Consider the following 21,874-nt stretch of genomic DNA (forward strand, 5'->3'; position numbering starts at 1 on the left):
TCCCGCCCCAGTTCTTGCCCCTATTTGAGTACTAGTTGCTGTTTTTTCGACTCAGTGCACTTAGGCCTGTCAACCTGACCCCAGTGCCAGTGTACTGACCCATTATAAAAGATTTCTTGAATTGGATGACCCCAATTTGCAAGCACTAACTTACTTGTGAGTCCCTAGTATATGGTGTAGAGTGTGACAAAAGACAAGAAGGCTACCAGCCTCCCACTGCAGACTAGAACGGTAGTGTTCACAATGCTAGTTTGACTATGGCATTGCCATTAATGGCAAAGCCACCCGTTCCCTTAATGATATATGTAATTCACCCCTAAGGAAGCCATATAGACCCCTATGGCAGGGAGCTGTATATTGTTAAGCAAGACATATAAGTTTATATAACCTTAGCAGCAAAACCCTAAAAGTTGTTGTTTTGATGAGGGAATTTAGTCCGGCTAACTTCTGAATGGGACTACCTTACATCAAATTCAACTTGATGCCCAAATCGAAATTAATGTCACTGTTAAAGTTGGGCAGCTTTTAAAAAGTTGACACTCTGTGCCCCAGCTAGTCCAGTGGCTTTGTGCAGGCCCGGGCCAACAGACAGCTTTCTGCCCACCTGGGCAGACATATGAACAACTCCAAGGCTTAAGCACAAAGGCAGTTGCCACAGAGTGAGGTGTCACCTTCTCTCCCATAAAGGCCAACTGAGGTGTTAGCCCAAAAGGCAGGCTCAAAGGAAATGCCCACCTTAAAGGGTGACAACACACCCGAGCAGGATGACTTTTGTTCCTGCAGACAAGTTGGAGGCAGGGACGGAGAGGAAAACACTGTCCTCAAACCTGTTTTCCTGTGGGCTTGATAGTAGCAAGAATATTGCACACTGGGATAGCGAAATGCCACACATAACTTGAACTTTGTCGCAAAAAAGGAGTGGGCCTACTAGCCCATTGGATAGTGACCACGTTGTCCCCGTAGGCACTTTCCCAGGATAAAATAGGCACCCCTGGCATGCTAAACCTCAGTACACATTGGATTTGGAAAAATAACCCAACAAAGACTGTCCTCCTGCCCTTGGAATAGCAGAGAGGATTCACTGTTGGAAGGACTGCACCTGCTGCACTTTGGACTAGTAAAATTTGGACTGTGCCTGCGGCTCCCGGCTTGGGAAAACATTGATCCCAGAGCCAGATTGAAGCAGTGACTCCAAGGGTTAGTTGGTTGGCCCCCTGGAACAGCACCATGGATACCAAAGTTGAGAAAGCCAAAACCGGCAAAGCAGTATCCTCTTCAGAGGAATCACCACTGACTGCTGTTGGGTGCTCCTAGAGACATCTCCGATGTAGCCAAAAGTTGCACTCGAGTCTGCTGGACCCAGGACTGCTATCAAAGGATTTCTTGCCTTAGAGGGACACTAGCCTCTACCAAGGATATTCGCAGTGATTGCTGTGATGGGAGAACAGTAGCCCAGCCGCTGCTGGCCTTCGACTGTCACAAAGAGGATGCCATGGGACCTCATATGCAGTAGCCAAAGTTTCCCCACCTCACCCATGCACCAAGGAATCACCCACAGCTCACCCTTGTCGACTGCACAGCTCCAGGATGATATTTGAACATCTTTTCTGCCTGCATCCCCAGCATAGGAACCACTTCATTGTTCTCTATGGTGGTTGTTTTCTAAAGGCTGGAACTGAACTGAAAAAGGGTCTGGTGGCCAGGTCACGCCCAAAGTGACCTTAAGTCAGGCTGAAGTTGACAAACTAACTGTTTTAAACATTAAAACATTTTACAAACTTTTGTTGACCAGTGCTGTTTTGTGGTTGTATTGAAAGTTTTTTTTATTGTTTTCAAAATACATATCTCTGGAACCTCCAATGAAATTTGATGAACATGGATTCTAAAAATGTATAAAAATATGTTCTATTTTCATAAAGTATTGTTGTATCTCTTGTGTGACTTTCTTATTCCATTGTTTGGTGCTCTTACATGATTTGCCCTAAGTTCCTTTGTCAAGCTTTGCTGCTCGAAGCCCCAGATACCCAGGGTTGAACAAAGGTGATACAAACAAGCTTCACGGGACCCAAGACAGTTTTTGTGACTGTATTCCATGATGAGGCTTCTACTGCCATATCATATAATACTCTGAAATTCTCACATACATAATATATCATACCATGAGACAACCACATGTTTAAATGAAGCACATTGCCACTTATTCCCTAGAATGCCCGGTAAAGCAATGGAGAATCACAGTTACCTTTTTTCGATGTTCCAGGATTTTACAACATAACAAGATGTTCTCATTTGAATTTGCAGAAGCAGATGTATGCAAAAAAGCCATAAAGATGTTTATGTCCATGCGCCGGACAGCTTCCATCAGTCGAACTGTAATGACAACCCAGAGAAACAGACACATGTACAAATAATGCCCAAACAGAGGTTACTTGACATTTTTTTGAAGTTTAGAAAGAAGTGTCACAAGATATTTTTATCTTGCAGCAAAATTTGCATGAAATACTAAATTATGTTTCATGTTATTTTTTTACAGATTGATTATTTCTGGAATTCAGCAGTAGGTCTTGCCACATTGAGATTGACCTTTGTATTCATTTTAGACTTTTACTCCACCTGCTGGGATCGTAATTGGTTTTTGTACCTCATTCCACATGCTTACCGGCACTTTGTTTTAGCTTGCTAATCAGGGTGGCAGCTGTTGTGATCTTCCCTACCCGCCCGTTCTGCCGTGGCTTGTGCCGTTTGTTGCGGAGGGCTAAGGGACCGGACATACCTGACTAGTACTTCTTGGTTGGAAACAACTGATGTGTGCGCGAGACGCCAGACTCACTGCTATTTAAGCAGCATGACAGAGCGGATGCACAGAGGGCGTGCCGCTGGCACGCCAAAGGCAAGCCTCTCTGCGTCCATCCGTGCCTCGATCGGGCACAGGGCCACCCCCCGTGTCCGTTACCTACTGATCTTGGGCCCAAGTTTAAAATATACAAGAGATACTCTCGTAAGTCTTAACCCCCAGATGAAGGATTCCTGTCTGCAACTCGATCCTCTGAAAGAGCCTAAGGTGTGCCCTTTGTGTGACATGAAGTTCCTCTTCACCAAAACAAAATGCAGCTTTAACTCGCATCAAGTCCTTTACCCGCAAACAGTTTTGCAAAAGTCCCTCCAGGGCCTACTCCTGAATACACGCTCTTTAATTAAACACAACATTGAATTCACCGAGCTGCTGGAACCTCACAATATAGATATGGCATTTGTCACGGAGACGTGGGCAGATGGATACTTATTAATCAGGAATGACAGACAGGATAAGCGGGGAGGATAAATAGTGATTATTATCAAGGACACCTTGTTGATGAAAAGCTCTACTTGAGGAAGCGGTCCTGATTAAGAACTGCTTTCATTTAGAATCACCATCAGTGAAAACTGTATATTTAACGGCATACTGCTGTATAGACCACCAGGGGCTAAGAACAAGTTTGTAGAGACAAAAGGTCATATCATCGAGTCTAGTGTTGACTTTCAGGAATTTTCTATCTTAGGTGACTTCAACTACCATTTAGAAAATATAAATGACCAATATACAATCTCGCTTCTAGAGCTGATGGCCACTGTCTTGATGGAACAACTGATCAAGCATCCTGCCCACGAGGATGGACACACCCTAGATGGAATATTCATATCTAATCCTCAATTGAAAGTGCAGGAGAGGTTGCCAATCCCATGTTCTGATCATAAGGCCATTCGGTTGGTACTTACCTCGTCCCATCATCTTACTCGTCCTCATTCTGCTCTTAGGACTTTTAAAGGGAGAAATTGGAAGGAAATCAGCCCACAGCAGCTGCAATTAACATTAGCTGCCTCTAAACCGACACTAATGCCCGAAGTAAATACATCCACCAATATTTTACTAATTGGATAGCAACCGTAGTAAATATTCTAGCTCCAGAAAAAACATTTACTAGCAAATGGTTAAAGAAATCTGAACCTTGGTCTGGGACTCACTGCGCATCCAGAAGCAACTATGCAGACAAGCTGAAAGGCGCTGGAGAAAAACTTATACAGAAGCCAAAAAAAACGTTTATACACAGTCACTGACCTAATATAAAAAGATGATTCTGGAGAAAAAAAGCAGCTATTACTCTGATAAATTGAGCAGGCGGGCAACTCAAGTAAATTACTTTTCTCAACTTTAAAGGAATTAGTGACACTTCCCACCCCACTAGCACTGAATAGCAATGTTACTTTCTGCAATTAACTTGCAGATTCCTTTAGGGACACAGTGCTTTCTATCTATGATTTCTTCAGTGGAAAAGGCAATGAGCCTCAAGTGAATCAACCCTCTTCACCTACGCGACATCCTGGCCATGGCTTGAATGCTTTTATCCCCCAAATGTAGAACAGGTTTCGCAGATAGTCAGATTGGTGAAAGCAGGGGCTCCTAAAATATTCCAACAGGCAGCTGATGAGATCAGCGAGCAACTCTGTCTGATTTTCAACGAGATCCTTATGTCCAGCATTTTCCCAGAGGCTTGGAGGAAGGTCTTCATCCTCCCCCTGCTGAAACAACCTAGACACCAGCAATCACAATAATTATCGGCCCATAGCAAGGATTCCGTTCCCAGCTAAAGTTTTGGAAAAAATAATAAATCTCCAACTTACGACCTTTGTTTCCTCAGAAAATCTGCTGGACTCTTCACAATACGGCTTCCGGCAAGGGCATGGTACAGAGACGGCTTTGGTCATGGCAGCAGAGGAGCTTCGCTCTATGCTGGTTTCCGGTGCAAAGGCCGCCTTGATCCTTTTGGATCTTTCAGCGGCCTTTGACACCGTGAACCATGGCATCCTCATTCTAAGGCTTCAGAAGTTGGGAGTGTCAAGCTTAGCACTAAGCTTAATCAAATCCTACATTAACAATATGCGACAGTAGGTTCAGATTGATGATTCTTGTTCAAAACATTTTTTCACTTCCTTGTGGGGTACCGCAGGGCTCATCTTTAAGCCCTAAGCTGTTCAATCAGTATGTCACCCCCCTAGCTGACATCATCAGGCAGTTTGGCTTCTCGCTAGTGTCCTACGCTGATGATACCCAGATTGTAGTATCCATCTGAGTCAATCTGGAAGAAACGGCGGCCAGCTTTAATCAGTGCATGACCTGCATGGATCACTGGATGCGGGCAAAGTGCCTAAAGCTTAATGGAAGTAAAACAGAGGTGCTTCTGCTGGGCTCAGACTCCACCATTTGGTCTCAGAAATGGTGGCCCCCAGCTATGGGAATACTTCCCACCCCAGTGCATAAAGCTACAAATCTAGGTTCATCTTCGATGACAGTCTCACCTTCCAACATCAAACCAAGGTCGCCTCTCAGGTACATTTAACTCTAAAACTAATTCAGAAGGTGAAACCTTGTATTCCCCCACCTGCAGTAAAAACATTGGTAACAACGTTGTCATTGGCCAGACTGGACTATGGAAACGCCCTTTATCTGGGCCTTCAGAAACAGCACTTGCTTAAACTGCAGCGTCAAGTCAAAATTGTCAGAACAGAAGGTAAGTAGTGTTAGGGGTAACAGATGCTGAAAACAAGAGCAGTGAGATAAAGCAGCATTAGACAATGTGCAGGTAGGTGTGGCTCCCCGAGGGCCCTGTATATCCAGGTTGACACATGACAAGTATTTCATTAAGAAGAAAGCAACGATTAGGTCAGGTGGGGGGACATTAGGTCCTGTCTAAGAAGTGAACACCAGGTCACTTGACAAAATATATCCGCTTAACCTGACCCACCACCAGTAGGTACCAAAAAAATGGGGCGAGGCCTAAAAGGTGAAAACATATATGTGGAAAGGGGACCAAATGAGATAGCAAAATAATGGTGGAATTATTTGCTCACTTCTAATAAATGTTGATGACCAACTCCAAGGATCTACTTAAAAGCTTCCCTTCATACATTTCATATATCAACCTTTTCTAAACTCAAAACCTAAATTGAGATACAAAGCTAAATGTTTGGTATTTTGCATCATTGCTCTATAGGTTGTCTCATATTTCAAATTTATTCAAATGTATCAGTGACAGCTTAGTTTATCTGCATGTTAAACTATATTTCGAGCATTTGCATAGTGCACATTTTGCCTTTGGCTTTGTCCTATGGTGCTGTCCGCAATCTGGTGGCTTTCCACGTGATGCAAGTGTTAACAAAGCAGACCAGCCTCTGCTTTGCTTTATGGAGTAAAGATGTGTTATTGGTATTGTGGTCTGGTCATACTTTGGGTGAACTGGATAGTTAAGGGTTAAGGCTGTATGTGTTCACCAACAGCGCATACATTCTCTAAATAGTTAAGTATAGGTGTGCATGTGCTTCTGTGTATGTGCTGTGTGTGTAGTGTTTGTAATGTTGGTGCTTTTGATTGTATAGTGTATCTGAATCTGTGTTCAATGTATGCTAATGTTTTCAGTTGGAGGAGCTACTGTGATAGCCATCGTACTGCATGCCTGCAGTGTGTGGCATGCGTAATATGTGGGTGGTGTTCTATTTAATATGTTGTGGAACTCTGTGAGTTTCGTAATCAGTAGGGCTACTGTAACTCACATGCTGGCCAGCTAAATTACATATCTTGTCTGTGTTGAGTTTGTGAAACATGTTCCGTCTTATGTGTTCTGTTGGAGTTGTGTGGCGTTTCCTAAGTGCAGTTGAGACCCCCATGATAACTGATCATAGATTCATCTTGAATGTGTTGAATTTATGTGATAGAGTGCTTGGTTTTAGTTCGGAGCATTCTGTGGGAGAAAGACAGACTGTCTTGCTCAGGTTTGGTTATTTCCTGTATCCTACTTCTATGTAAATCTAACTGCTTGAACTACACCTTGCACGTGAGGAAGCCTACGGAGGGAAATGTAAAGAGAATTAGCAATCCCAACAAAGCTTCCATAACTATGCAGACGTAATAAAAGTGCCTCTCATGATAAATTCTAGAGCTGTTTTATAATTAGACTCCTCAAATGTTATGCTGTGTTAAAACCCCTGGCATACAAGACAGCATATCCAGGAGCTCTCTAACCTATCCAAAAGGACACCAATGGCATTTGATAATCACAAAGAGCCTTTGGTCAGAAATTAGGGTTACTTTTAGTGCACAAGTATCTCTCGATTGAATGTCAATTTCGATTACAGAGTCCCATATGTCTGCACAAACAGAAGAAAGCGTCTCCTCAGATGGTCCTACGTTCATGCCCCAAGTTGCTGCTGATTAAAATTATAACATTAAATACAATATAATAACATAGTATAAACTAACATAACATAACATAACCTATTAATCTACTAGAGTTTAAAAGCCATGTTTGCTTGAAAACTAATCAGTTTAAAGATGGATACAAAAATGTCCTGAAACTCGGTAGCTGCACGTTTCACTGCCAGTCCTGTAATGCTCCTGGTGAAAAAGGCCCTCCAACTTGGGTCTCCCTATTCCCCCAGTTGTATAGTTGTTGCCTGCCTTTCTCTGTTTGCAAAATGTGAATATTTGAGTCAGGATGGGTGATGGGGGACCATGCATGGTCAATTCAACTCATCTATGTTTGACTTCAGATACAGCTGAACAATTGTTCATGTTATGTGACTATACATGTGAATTCATGATAAGGTTTTTTTTTACCCAGGAATGGTGCAGCTGTTTGTGACTTTTGTATCAAATATAAGAGATTAATATATATAGATTTAGAAGGCACTGCTATGGCAGGCACTTCTAATTTGCACATGTAGCAAATCACTGCATTTTGTTAGTGAGGCTTACAAGTTGTGTTCCTGCTCCTATGCTCCCCATTGGAATGTATTTTCTCCAGGTCACTGTTTTGGACAATAACTTCTGAAGCTATTTGCCACAGCTATGAAAGTTCTAAAATGTCAGCATTTTTGGTGGCCCAGCCTACAACTGTTCATTTTGCTTTATATGTCTGGGGTTAGGTACCTCCTATCCACAGCCTAGGAGTTCTGTAAAAATGTGTCCTTACTGAACAAAGATTCTATTTGTGAGCGAGCCCAGGCTTCTCCTTTTGCCATCAGCATACACTGTCCCTCGGTCTCTGTGTGCCAGGTACTTCCAAAGACACCTGCCGTCTAACGTAACTCTGCGGCCACCACCAGCATTTGGCTGCACATTTTCGCAGCCCACACTACACTTGATCATCTTTATTGTCCTCATAAGGATTTGGGGGGCCCTGGGTAAGAGATAATTTGAGGGCATCTGTACAGTACAAATTTGAAATGTATTACCCATTTCCTACTATTTCAATCCTGCTTGATGCCAAACAATACTAAATCATATGTCACACTATAACAGGAGCACACAATAACAGATTCAATATGTCCTGACAGGGATCCCAAAAGTCCTTAAAATGACTCATAAGAGTCAGTAGTGGCATGAGGTAGAGAGTTTTAACAGAGAAACAGAATAGTCAAAGATCAAATAGTGAGAAAGTTCACTTTCCCATGGGGCCTCTTGGAAGGTGGGGGCCCTGGGCAATTGCCTAATTTGCCTACGCCTTAAAATGTCTTTGACCATCTTGCCTGGTGATCCAGTGGCCTCCAAGCCTACCACGCCCATGCAATAAGGCTCCAATAATTTGTCAGTGCTGTGTTTGGTTGTTGAATGGCCATTCTGCCGAGGTGGTGCCAGGATTTGAAACACAGCCAGTACCTCCCACCACAATGACTGTGGCCCAACACGCTCAGAAATGAAATACTAAATGATCAATGCCGGCGCCATACATTGTAACATTGAGTGACTGCTGCCTCCATATCCGCATGTACTTGAATATTGAGGGGTTGATTCACCTGCATTTCACGTACTATATTTTTACATATTAGCTTCAAGGACAGTGTGTTCATTGGTGAAAATGTACTTTTTACAGAAATGCATCCCTTCATTTCATTAAAACTATAAACAATCAAAGAACTCACTCAAAGGGGAAAACTCAGGGGCAAATTTACAAGAAAGTGACCCAGGGGCATATTATCAAGGACCGGTGTTAAAATTATCGCCGTTTTATCGGCAGAAAATGGGCTTGATAATACGCCCTTGTTGATTCTCATAAAAGCCCATGTTCTGGTATTAACATGGGCTTCTATGGGAATTAACAAGGGCGTATTATAAAAAGCCCATTATCGCCGTTTTATCGGCAGTTTCCTGCCGATAAAATGGCGATAATTTTAACACCAGTCCTTGATAATATGCCCCTCAGTGCCTAACGCAAGCCACATTGAGTCACTTTCAAAGCACAGGGATGCAACATATTTACAACAATATGTCGCATCTCAGTGCTTCCCTCTGCGCTGGCGTACAAACTGCACCCGTGAGCCGTGCATCATGGGGAAGATTGTTTTTGTTCAGGAAGGGTTCCCTTCCTGCACAAAAACAATCTGAAATGCCGTTTTTCAACTTCTATGTGCGCTGCATTAGCACCCATAGAAGTTGAAAGACTGCATTGTTTCAATGATTGTTGATGTGCCGGAAGGTAACCCTTCCTGAACATAAACAATCATTAGAGGTGATTTTCTCTTTCTATGTGTGCTGCAAAATGCAGCACACATAGAAAGAGGAAAATAAAACGAGGAGAAATTAATACATTTCTCCTTGTTGTGCCTCCCTACGCCTCCGCTGGGGAGGAATAGAATTCACACTCAATTCCAGATTTATGATTCCTTGTGAATCTGAAAATGTGTCTGGTTCCATGGGTGCTGCGTGTGAACACCCATAGCAAAACCCATGGAAAGTCCCTTTCATGCAAAATGCTGCGTGTAAAGGGGTCATATTTACAAGGACAAGCAATGTCACACAGGGTGGCTTTTCCTGTCCTTGTAAATATGGAGCGTTACCATGCGCCACAGGTACAACACAAAAAATGATGAACCGGTGTGTCAAGGGGCTTGTAAATCCGCCCCTCAGAGTACATTTATGTTTAGTGGCATGAGGTAATGAGGGGTTTTGCTTTCGACCACTTACCTCCCTCAGGGACTGGTCTGCAGCAGCAGATTACTGCCCTCAGGCGGGCTCGCATGCGGAACTACAAGAGAAACAGAAAGAATCATTTGGTCTTTCTCTCTAAAACCAGATTTCACCATTTCATCATATTGATTTACAATGTTACACCCTGTGCCGCTCAGCCATTTTCTCGTTGAAATGTAGTAGCTAACTACTAAAGGGAATCCGCTATATTCAAATGCCATGGTCGGGGAACAGTCGGAACACTGTGGTCTAAACCATGAGTGTTCCAAGTCCGCTAGATCTACAGCTCATGCCTTAACCACACATATGCCCTAAGCACGCATATGTGTGGTTAAGGCAATATGCATACTAACTGCTGCCTGCTACGGACAGAAGCAAGAAGACCTTGCAGGAAGCGGTGAGTTTATTTGTTCTGGGTGTAGTTTTGGGCTGGGGGGTGTTTTGTTGTAGTTTAGTAGGCTGGTGGGGTTGGGGTAGTTTTATAGGCTGGGAGTGAGTCAGATTTTGTTTTGCCGGCTGGAGGAGGTGGGTCGGGTTGGTTTGTTGGCTGGTGGGTGGGTCAGGAGTAGTTTTGTGGGCTGGGGTTGATTCGGTGTTGTTTCACGTTCTATGAGTTTGAGTTTGAGTTTAAAAGTACTTTTAAAGCGCACGTATACCGGCGGTTTCTTGGCGCTGTAGCTAGTGGGGACTGAGGGTTAAGAGCAGGGAGAGAGGAATGGGCATTTTATTCAAAGGATTTTGTGAATAGGTAGGTTTTAAGACTTTTGCGGAATTGGGGATAGAGGGTGATGGCACGGAGATGAAGGGGAAGGGAATTCCAAAGGGTTGGTGCTAGAATGGCAAATTTGGAGCCGCCCCACTTCTTTCTCCGGAAGCGAGGGATGGTGAGAAGAGACTGAGAAGAAGAGCGTAGGTCCCTGGAGGGGACATAGGGAACAATCTCAGAGGAAATGAAGGCCGGTGCAAGGTCCAATCGAGCCAGGAAAGTGATGGACGCGAGCTTGAATTGGATTCTAGCCCGCACTGGGAGCCAGTGGAGAGTTTTCAGAAGTGGGGTGGAGTGGTGGAATTTGGGAAGGTTGAAGGCTAGGCGGGCCGCCTGGTTTTGGATCTGTTGTAGGCGGCGCAAACTGTATGCAGGAATACCGGCATACAGAGCGTTCCCGTAGTCCAGGCGGGACACCACCATGGCCAGAATGATAAATTTGAGGGCGGAAAAAGTAAAGAAGCGGGACACCTTGCGGATAGTACGCAGTGAGAGGAAAGAAGAAGAGACCACAGAGCTAACCTGGGAGTGGAGAGTGAGTTGGGAATTGAGCTTAATGCCTAGTGTTTTAACTGAGGAGGAGGGGACAGGAGGAGGACCAAGAGAGGGAGGCCAGAAAAGGGGGGACCAGGGGCTGGATGAACCGTCCGTCAATACCAACTCGGTTTTGTCCGGGTTAAGTTTGAGGTGATTGTGGCTCATCCAGTCCCTGATGTGAAACATGACAGTTTGAAAGTTGAGGACAGCAGAAGGAGAGGAAAGATCAAAGACCAGCTGGAGGTCATCCGCATAATTAAATACGGCGACCTCCATCTGTTGGAGAGAAAAGATAAGAGGGGCGATATATAGATTAAACAGAAGAGGGGAGAGAGATGAACCTTGAGGAACCCCGCACTGGACTTTCCGGAAGTCCGCTGTGAAGTCACCCAGGCGACCAGCCTGGGTGCGGTCGCTCAGGAAGGAGGACAACCAGACCAGGGCAGTCCCCTCGATCCCCGCCGCCCTGACACGGGAGAGTAAGATGTTGTGGTCCACCGTATCAAAGGCGGCTGAGAGGTCGAGGAGCACAAGGGCCTGGTGATGATTGGTGTCCATACCCTCCCTGAGGGTGTCGAGGACCGACATGACCACGGACTCCGTGGAGTGTGCGGGGCGGAAACCAGCTTGGCGGGGGGCAAGGGCTCCATGTTTCTCCACAAAGGAGCTCAGAGCGCAGGTGACGTGGCGCTCGAGCACCTTAGCTAGAAATGGCAGGAGGGAGATGGGGCGGAAATTGGCAGGGACAGAAGGATCTGCCCCAGGTTTTTTCAAGATGGGCACAATTACCGCAGACTTCAAGGAGCTAGGAACTATGCCTTGCGCGAGGGAGCTGTTGAGGAGGTGAAGGGGGGGATCTGGGCATGAGACGAAGATGTGGCGGAGGATATGGGCAGGACAAGGGTCAAGAGGGGAGCCAGATTTGATCAAAGGCACCAATGACGTCAGGTTTTCCCGAGTGATAGGGGGAAAGGTGGTTAGTTTGCCTTTGGGAGGGGGACATTGGGGATCCACAAAAGAAGGGGGAGGTGGGGGGATGTTGGCCTTGATGGTGATAATTTTCTGGATGAAATAATTGTTGAGAGAAAGACAGAGGTCATTTGACGGGGCAGGTTTAAGCGTAGTTCTGTCCGAGAATGCCAGGTTGTGAATGATGGAGAAGATCTCTTTAGACTGGTTCTCCGCTGCTAAGATTTTGGAGGAGAAATAAGCTGTTTTGGCCTCCAGGATGTTTTTTTTGTACTGGTTAAGGATATTAATATATTCCAGTTTCAAAGTGGGGCAGTAGTTTCTCCTCCAGGCCCGCTCTGCGCGGCGAACTGTTAGTTTGGTGGCTTTAAGCTCTTGGTTAAACCACCGGTTGGCGTCTTTGTCGCGTTTAGAGGTAATGCGCTTGAGCGGGGCGACGGAGTCGCAGCTGCGGGAGAGCCACTGGTCTATAGAGTCAGCCTGGGAAACGGTGGTGAGGCCCTGAAGAGGCGGGAGAGAACCAGCGAGAAGGGAGGAGAGATTCTCAAGATTGACCCGGCCCCATGATCGGACCCAGGTGTTTTTGGGTCGGGGGGGCATAGCTGGGGGAAGAATAGGAAGGAGAAATGAAATCAAATGATGGTCAGACCAGGTGCAAGGGGAAATAGATAAGGATTCCACAGGGCAGTTCAGGGACCAGATTTGGTCAAGCTGGTGACCCTTGATGTGAGTGGGGGTGTGAACATGGGGTGTGAAGTTAAGGGAGTGGAGGGTTTCGGAAAAATCCTTAGATGACAGACATTCGGCAGGATCGGAAGGCCAGAAATTGAAGTCGCCGAGGAGCAGGATGGAGGAGTTGTTAATTGCAATGGTAGCCAAGACATCCAAAAAGTCTGGAAGAAACTGCAGGGGGGACTGAGGAGGACGATAAGTAAGGAAACAGGTAAGAGGAGGGGAGGTGGATACTGTGCGAATCACCAGGAATTCGGTGGTAGCAATGTTAGGTGAAGGGAGAATTTGAAAAGGGAAATCAGTACGTGCAATGACTGCCACGCCGCCCCCGGCTCTGCCCGACGGGCAGTCAGCCCTGAGGGCGTAGTAGGAGGCTGGAAGGGTGGATAGGAGTGCAGGGAGGGAGTCATCGCAAAACCAGGTCTCGGTTAAGAAGAGGAGATCTGGGGCCTGTGAGTCCAGCAAGACCGAGAGTTCGTGCGAGTGGGCAACAGCAGAACGGGTGTTGAGGTAGAAAGCTGTGATGGGTTTAGAGTTTTGCGGAGGAGCAGGTCTACAGGCCGTAGGCGGGGTATCCAGAATGGGAGGAGGGTGAGGGAGGGGAGAGAGGGAGGCTATGCCGAGAGCAGAGATGCGAGAGCTGGTACTGGTCGTGATGGGCCAGGGGCCCTGGTAGCTGCGAAGTAGGTCCGGGCTGTAGGTGATGAGTGGGGCAGAGTGTACGGCCCCTAGTCCCGGCCGGTCGCGGACGGGCGCAGACGGGCTTGCCCTCGGCGCGCCTTCGGCGCGCAATCGTCGCGCCCGCTGCGCTCGTCCGCTGCGCTTCCTACCAAGACACATATTTATGGTCGTGAGGCGGGGAGTTGAAAGGGGCGTGGCCAACAGAGTGGGCGTGTCTGTGGCGCGCCTCGCGCTCGAGAATGGCGTCTGGAGGTGAGGGGTCATTGCAGCGTGGAGCGCTGTTTAAAGTGAAGCCAAGAAGTGCTGGTAGGAGGGGAGGTGATAGAAACACGTTATCACAGTTTTAAAATTTTTAAAAAACAAGGTTATGCATTCTCCCGGCTTCCGCCTCAGGAGTCCAATAGCTAATGAAGCGCCTCGGTTCCGCGCTCGCTATTTATACAAGAGGTCGAGGGGGCGTGGCCAACAGAGTGGGCGTGTCTGTGGCGCGCCTCGCGCTCGAGAATGGCGTCTGGAGGTGAGGGGTCGTTGCAGCGTGGAGCGCTGTTTAAAGTGAAGCCAAGAAGTGCTGGTAGGAGGGGAGGTGATAGAAACACGTTATCACAGTTTTAAAATTTTTAAAAAACAAGGTTATGCATTCTCCCGGCTTCCGCCTCAGGAGTCCAATAGCTAATGACTTATTCAGTCTATATTTGTTAGTTGAAATTATTCTAGAAAGGATCAATGGATCATCCTTGGGGTGAATTAATCAAAACTGATCAATTTATATTATCAACATATAACATATAAACAAAGACACAAGGTGTATACGAAAAGGTTTTTATCAAATAGTTCATTAAATCAACTTCATATACAGATAAATAAACAAATAAGATTTTAGGACTGTGGGTACACATATAAATAAATTGCTAAGTGACTCAACAGAACCTAAAAAACACCTATCCCAAAACACATTGAGTAAAACAAAGAGGGGGATGAGATGTATTGTCGACGTTTCGGTTTCTTAATAATGATTTGATGAAACCATCCTCAGGACCATTATCAGTGCTGATCTGTATAGAAATATTGTAATCTGCTCGCAAATCGCAATCACAGTTTCACGCAGTGAAAACGTTGGTGGATCACAGTATCCTAATACCTTAACTAGTGGATGTGGAAAGCACTCATCAAGGCTGGATATGAAGTCAAATCTTCACTCCCATGCATGTATATATAACGCAGAAATCGCCCGGTGCCACTCGTGCGGAGTCTTATCTGCTTTTTAGACACAGTCTGAAGTAATTCATTTCAGACGGGACGTGTTTGTGATTCCACTTCGCCAGAATCCTAGGCGCTGCAGGACAAATGACTGTTTACTGACCTGTTTAAAATTCATACTGGTCACAATTACTTCTAAAAGAAACTAATGCAGCGCGATAAAGCAAGTCATTTTGCTGTGCTGCACTGCGTTAGTTTCAAAGCACAGGGATGCAACATATTTACAACAGTAGGTTGCATCTCTCTGCATCTCTCTGCTTCCCCTTGCGCTGGCACACAAACAGCTGCCATGCGCCGGCGCAGGCATCCTTGCACAGTGGTGCAAGGATGCCTGCGTCATGGGGAGATTGTTCTTGTGCAGGAAGGGGCACCTTCTGACATTCTGACACATTTCCAGATTTACAATTTCTTGTAAATCTGGAAATGCATCAGTGGACATGGGTGTTGCGTGGGAACACCCATATCAACACCCATGTCCCGCCCCTAACACGCAAAGTGTTGCATGAACTGGGGCGATACTGAAGAGCACAGGTTAAGTCACGCAGAATGACTTTACCTGTGCTTGTAAATATCACTCAGCAGGCTACGCCACAAGTGCCTCATGCAACTAGATGCACCGCGGCACATGGGGATTGTAAATCTGCTCCCATATATTTAGGTCCGATCATTTCTCAGTCATCAAACAAAAACATAGTTCAAAGGTCACTACAAAAACTCTTCTCGCTCCCTGTGTTTTTAGTAGGTGACGCTATATTGTTTCCTCTCCTGTTTTGAAAGATTGCATGTCTTATGTTTTACCTTTGTTCACCTGCAGCTTTTTTTAGAATCGGGACTTAACATGTGAATTTTCACTCAAATAGCAGTACTCATCTCTATTTCAGAAACTCAAACCCTGATAATGACAACTAAGCATAATACCTCATTTACACTTACAGGCATGAAATCAAAACTCACATTGCTGGACATCCTGAATTGAGTAAAATTCAAATTTCAACTGTGGTTGATGGTGCTCACTCAACCAGACTGTAGACAATTAACTAGGAATCAAGAAAGAAAAGTAATGAGTTGAGTCAAGAACTTCAGTTGTCACAATAATTTCAGAGCAAAGGATTCCATGAGCTGTGAAAGTCGGAGGTCAGTGGCATAGCCTCCCATAGTAGGAAACAGTATACAATATATGCTTTATAAACACTGGAGATTCAAGACGGGTCTGTGAACTACAACCTTATTTTTTAACATGAATAATTTTTGATGTCTAAAAGGGATAATAAGAGAAAGAACATTATCTCTATATCCAGGGTTCAGTTCAGGGGAGGCGAGAGGAGAAAAGAAAACTTGACTCTCACCTATGCTGTCGTTATACTAAATCCCCAAATACCAAAATATTTCAATATCATTTCACCAAAGAGAATGAGAAAACACCTTCACTGCAATGTGCTGTACAAAAGAATTCCTCACTTCTCATCCCTAAAACCCAGACCTTAAGTTACTGTTTTCATAAAAGGATTGGCCTATATCAGAAACTGTGGGGATTCACATTTTCATCAAGTCACACTTCCTTTCTATAAGTGACTACTAAAAAATTGTCTATTCTTCGGATGAAACATGTTGGCCCTATGGAACCTTGTAAATGATTTTTAACTATCGAAAGTGCTTTTGTTACATGGAATCAGCTTCATTTTGCTATATGAGAATAATGCCCTAAAAGATCACCTGCTTGTGACACAACTATTCTCTGTCTACTACAGCGTCATTGTTTAAACATATTTTTGGTTGCTTTTCAAGTTGCAAGTTAATTGTATAAGTATGAAGGAAATAGATGGTAAGAACAGCTCAAGCTGGCACCTAGGCTGTTCAAAAAGCCTTTAAAATTACCTAATCAACTAATTTATAAGTTACTGGAGTAAGTATGTAGATGAATCAAAATAAGGAATGGGCAGATCTCTTGGAGGGATTGTAGTTGGCATAAGAGACTTGTAGGGGAGCATTACACTCCTCCTGTTCGCAGAATGGATGTGTGGGTGAGAGTAAGCATGGGCGAATTTTGCCAATCTGGCATTCGCGAATTTGCGGATTTGCGAACTCGCAATCCGCAAAATCCGCGAATTTTCGTGGATTTTTTTTTTGTGTTCGCAAGGATTTCTGCCAGTTCGCGAGGGTTTTGTACCAGTTCGCAATTGCGAACTTACATGTCGGCTCGCAACGGTCGCGATTATGTTGTTTCTACGTCTGGTTCATCATCACAGGTTCCCAGCACCCTCTGTTTCACCACTGCCACCCTCTGTTTCACCCATGCCACCCTCTGGTACATCAATGCCACCCTCTGGTTCATCATCACTGTAGATTATGGGGGGAAAAAGCAAGCACACCTGTCCTGCTTCAACTGACATGAATTAATTTGGGGTTGATTTATTAATGTGTCACTGTTTTAAAATTCCAGTCTGCACCTGCTTCCTTATCTGTAATTTGCTTTCTGTTGCAGTGCAATTTTTTTTTCCAGGACCTTTGTGGCCTACTTGTAGCTATTCTATGATCCGGCTGTGAGGGTCAGAGCAGGGTCATACAATTGTTGCAACTAGCAACTGAACTCTGGAGGGGCCCCAGTCAGGAAGCACTACAGGGAATGGTTACTAATGATGAATTTGAACTTTTGCACCTGCTGCTGAGTGCTTTCAGTTTAGCAAAACTCGTTTTTCTGCAGAACAGCAAATGTAATGCCAACAAACTTACTTGTGAAAGTTTATTTCTAATCCAAAAGTGATCCAAAGAAAGTCAAAAGGCCTCAAATCCAAAAAAGGGCAGGCAAATGTCAACCTGAGGAGTTATTCTGATAAAAATCATCATTTTCAGAAGGTCTATGCTGCTTGCTAGTGGATTTCTTGTGCAGAATTGCTAATTTTATAATTTCGCGAGTGCGAGATTGTTGCTGCCCGCCGCACCTACATGTTCGCAATTGCGAACTTACACCGCACGCCACAAAATTGTATCACCAAGAAAAAAAAATCCGCTGCGTGCGAATTTGCGGATTTTCGGTAAATTCGCGAGCGTTCGCGGATTGCGAATTTACCGAAAATCCGCAAAATCCGCGAGCGGAACGGATTTTCCGCCCATGCTTAGGTGACAGTGATATTTTATGAATGCAGGCCACCCAGTGCCCCTGTATGGGTTATTTGTGTGTGTGTATATCTTTGAACTGGATGTGAGGACAGACGTATTGTGAGAGTTCAATGAGTTGGAGTTGGAGGGTGGAGTTGGAGGGTGGAGATGGAGTTGGAGGGCGGAGTTGGAGTTGGAGGGTGGAGTTGGAGGGTGGAGTTGGAGATGGAGGGTGGAGTTGGAGGGTGGATTTGGAGGTTTCATCTGAGTCAATCTGGAAGAAACGGCGGCCAGCTTTAATCAGTGCATGACCTGCATGGATCACTGGATGCGGGCAAAGTGCCTAAAGCTTAATGGAAGTAAAACAGAGGTGCTTCTGCTGGGCTCAGACTCCACCATTTGGTCTCAGAAATGGTGGCCCCCAGCTATGGGAATACTTCCCACCCCAGTGCATAAAGCTACAAATCTAGGTTCATCTTCGATGACAGTCTCACCTTCCAACATCAAACCAAGGTCGCCTCTCAGGTACATTTAACTCTAAAACTAATTCAGAAGGTGAAACCTTGTATTCCCCCACCTGCAGTAAAAACATTGGTAACAACGTTGTCATTGGCCAGACTGGACTATGGAAACGCCCTTTATCTGGGCCTTCAGAAACAGCACTTGCTTAAACTGCAGCGTCAAGTCAAAATTGTCAGAACAGAAGGTAAGTAGTGTTAGGGGTAACAGATGCTGAAAACAAGAGCAGTGAGATAAAGCAGCATTAGACAATGTGCAGGTAGGTGTGGCTCCCCGAGGGCCCTGTATATCCAGGTTGACACATGACAAGTATTTCATTAAGAAGAAAGCAACGATTAGGTCAGGTGGGGGGACATTAGGTCCTGTCTAAGAAGTGAACACCAGGTCACTTGACAAAATATATCCGCTTAACCTGACCCACCACCAGTAGGTACCAAAAAAATGGGGCGAGGCCTAAAAGGTGAAAACATATATGTGGAAAGGGGACCAAATGAGATAGCAAAATAATGGTGGAATTATTTGCTCACTTCTAATAAATGTTGATGACCAACTCCAAGGATCTACTTAAAAGCTTCCCTTCATACATTTCATATATCAACCTTTTCTAAACTCAAAACCTAAATTGAGATACAAAGCTAAATGTTTGGTATTTTGCATCATTGCTCTATAGGTTGTCTCATATTTCAAATTTATTCAAATGTATCAGTGACAGCTTAGTTTATCTGCATGTTAAACTATATTTCGAGCATTTGCATAGTGCACATTTTGCCTTTGGCTTTGTCCTATGGTGCTGTCCGCAATCTGGTGGCTTTCCACGTGATGCAAGTGTTAACAAAGCAGACCAGCCTCTGCTTTGCTTTATGGAGTAAAGATGTGTTATTGGTATTGTGGTCTGGTCATACTTTGGGTGAACTGGATAGTTAAGGGTTAAGGCTGTATGTGTTCACCAACAGCGCATACATTCTCTAAATAGTTAAGTATAGGTGTGCATGTGCTTCTGTGTATGTGCTGTGTGTGTAGTGTTTGTAATGTTGGTGCTTTTGATTGTATAGTGTATCTGAATCTGTGTTCAATGTATGCTAATGTTTTCAGTTGGAGGAGCTACTGTGATAGCCATCGTACTGCATGCCTGCAGTGTGTGGCATGCGTAATATGTGGGTGGTGTTCTATTTAATATGTTGTGGAACTCTGTGAGTTTCGTAATCAGTAGGGCTACTGTAACTCACATGCTGGCCAGCTAAATTACATATCTTGTCTGTGTTGAGTTTGTGAAACATGTTCCGTCTTATGTGTTCTGTTGGAGTTGTGTGGCGTTTCCTAAGTGCAGTTGAGACCCCCATGATAACTGATCATAGATTCATCTTGAATGTGTTGAATTTATGTGATAGAGTGCTTGGTTTTAGTTCGGAGCATTCTGTGGGAGAAAGACAGACTGTCTTGCTCAGGTTTGGTTATTTCCTGTATCCTACTTCTATGTAAATCTAACTGCTTGAACTACACCTTGCACGTGAGGAAGCCTACGGAGGGAAATGTAAAGAGAATTAGCAATCCCAACAAAGCTTCCATAACTATGCAGACGTAATAAAAGTGCCTCTCATGATAAATTCTAGAGCTGTTTTATAATTAGACTCCTCAAATGTTATGCTGTGTTAAAACCCCTGGCATACAAGACAGCATATCCAGGAGCTCTCTAACCTATCCAAAAGGACACCAATGGCATTTGATAATCACAAAGAGCCTTTGGTCAGAAATTAGGGTTACTTTTAGTGCACAAGTATCTCTCGATTGAATGTCAATTTCGATTACAGAGTCCCATATGTCTGCACAAACAGAAGAAAGCGTCTCCTCAGATGGTCCTACGTTCATGCCCCAAGTTGCTGCTGATTAAAATTATAACATTAAATACAATATAATAACATAGTATAAACTAACATAACATAACATAACCTATTAATCTACTAGAGTTTAAAAGCCATGTTTGCTTGAAAACTAATCAGTTTAAAGATGGATACAAAAATGTCCTGAAACTCGGTAGCTGCACGTTTCACTGCCAGTCCTGTAATGCTCCTGGTGAAAAAGGCCCTCCAACTTGGGTCTCCCTATTCCCCCAGTTGTATAGTTGTTGCCTGCCTTTCTCTGTTTGCAAAATGTGAATATTTGAGTCAGGATGGGTGATGGGGGACCATGCATGGTCAATTCAACTCATCTATGTTTGACTTCAGATACAGCTGAACAATTGTTCATGTTATGTGACTATACATGTGAATTCATGATAAGGTTTTTTTTTACCCAGGAATGGTGCAGCTGTTTGTGACTTTTGTATCAAATATAAGAGATTAATATATATAGATTTAGAAGGCACTGCTATGGCAGGCACTTCTAATTTGCACATGTAGCAAATCACTGCATTTTGTTAGTGAGGCTTACAAGTTGTGTTCCTGCTCCTATGCTCCCCATTGGAATGTATTTTCTCCAGGTCACTGTTTTGGACAATAACTTCTGAAGCTATTTGCCACAGCTATGAAAGTTCTAAAATGTCAGCATTTTTGGTGGCCCAGCCTACAACTGTTCATTTTGCTTTATATTTCTGGGGTTAGGTACCTCCTATCCACAGCCTAGGAGTTCTGTAAAAATGTGTCCTTACTGAACAAAGATTCTATTTGTGAGCGAGCCCAGGCTTCTCCTTTTGCCATCAGCATACACTGTCCCTCGGTCTCTGTGTGCCAGGTACTTCCAAAGACACCTGCCGTCTAACGTAACTCTGCGGCCACCACCAGCATTTGGCTGCACATTTTCGCAGCCCACACTACACTTGATCATCTTTATTGTCCTCATAAGGATTTGGGGGGCCCTGGGTAAGAGATAATTTGAGGGCATCTGTACAGTACAAATTTGAAATGTATTACCCATTTCCTACTATTTCAATCCTGCTTGATGCCAAACAATACTAAATCATATGTCACACTATAACAGGAGCACACAATAACAGATTCAATATGTCCTGACAGGGATCCCAAAAGTCCTTAAAATGACTCATAAGAGTCAGTAGTGGCATGAGGTAGAGAGTTTTAACAGAGAAACAGAATAGTCAAAGATCAAATAGTGAGAAAGTTCACTTTCCCATGGGGCCTCTTGGAAGGTGGGGGCCCTGGGCAATTGCCTAATTTGCCTACGCCTTAAAATGTCTTTGACCATCTTGCCTGGTGATCCAGTGGCCTCCAAGCCTACCACGCCCATGCAATAAGGCTCCAATAATTTGTCAGTGCTGTGTTTGGTTGTTGAATGGCCATTCTGCCGAGGTGGTGCCAGGATTTGAAACA

The 21,874-nt window shown here is 44.5% G+C and overlaps 1 protein-coding gene across 1 annotated transcript in view; it reads right to left on the reverse strand.

The window, feature by feature from the left end:
* LOC147722759 (maestro heat-like repeat-containing protein family member 1) overlaps nt 1-15,905 on the reverse strand; it is a 104,780-nt gene extending 88,875 nt beyond the window's left edge. The window contains exons 1-3 of the mRNA XM_086966889.1: nt 15,894-15,905; nt 9,995-10,055; nt 2,243-2,370 (exon numbers count right to left, since the gene is read on the reverse strand). Of these exons, the coding sequence (XP_086823015.1) occupies nt 2,243-2,370; nt 9,995-10,055; nt 15,894-15,905 (201 nt within the window). The remainder of the gene's footprint in view (nt 1-2,242; nt 2,371-9,994; nt 10,056-15,893) is intronic.
* Nucleotides 15,906-21,874: the final 5,969 nt, after the last annotated feature.

This window comes from Lissotriton vulgaris, chromosome 4_1 (assembly GCF_964263255.1).
Source record: "Lissotriton vulgaris chromosome 4_1, aLisVul1.2, whole genome shotgun sequence".
Taxonomy (NCBI): domain Eukaryota; kingdom Metazoa; phylum Chordata; class Amphibia; order Caudata; family Salamandridae; genus Lissotriton; species Lissotriton vulgaris.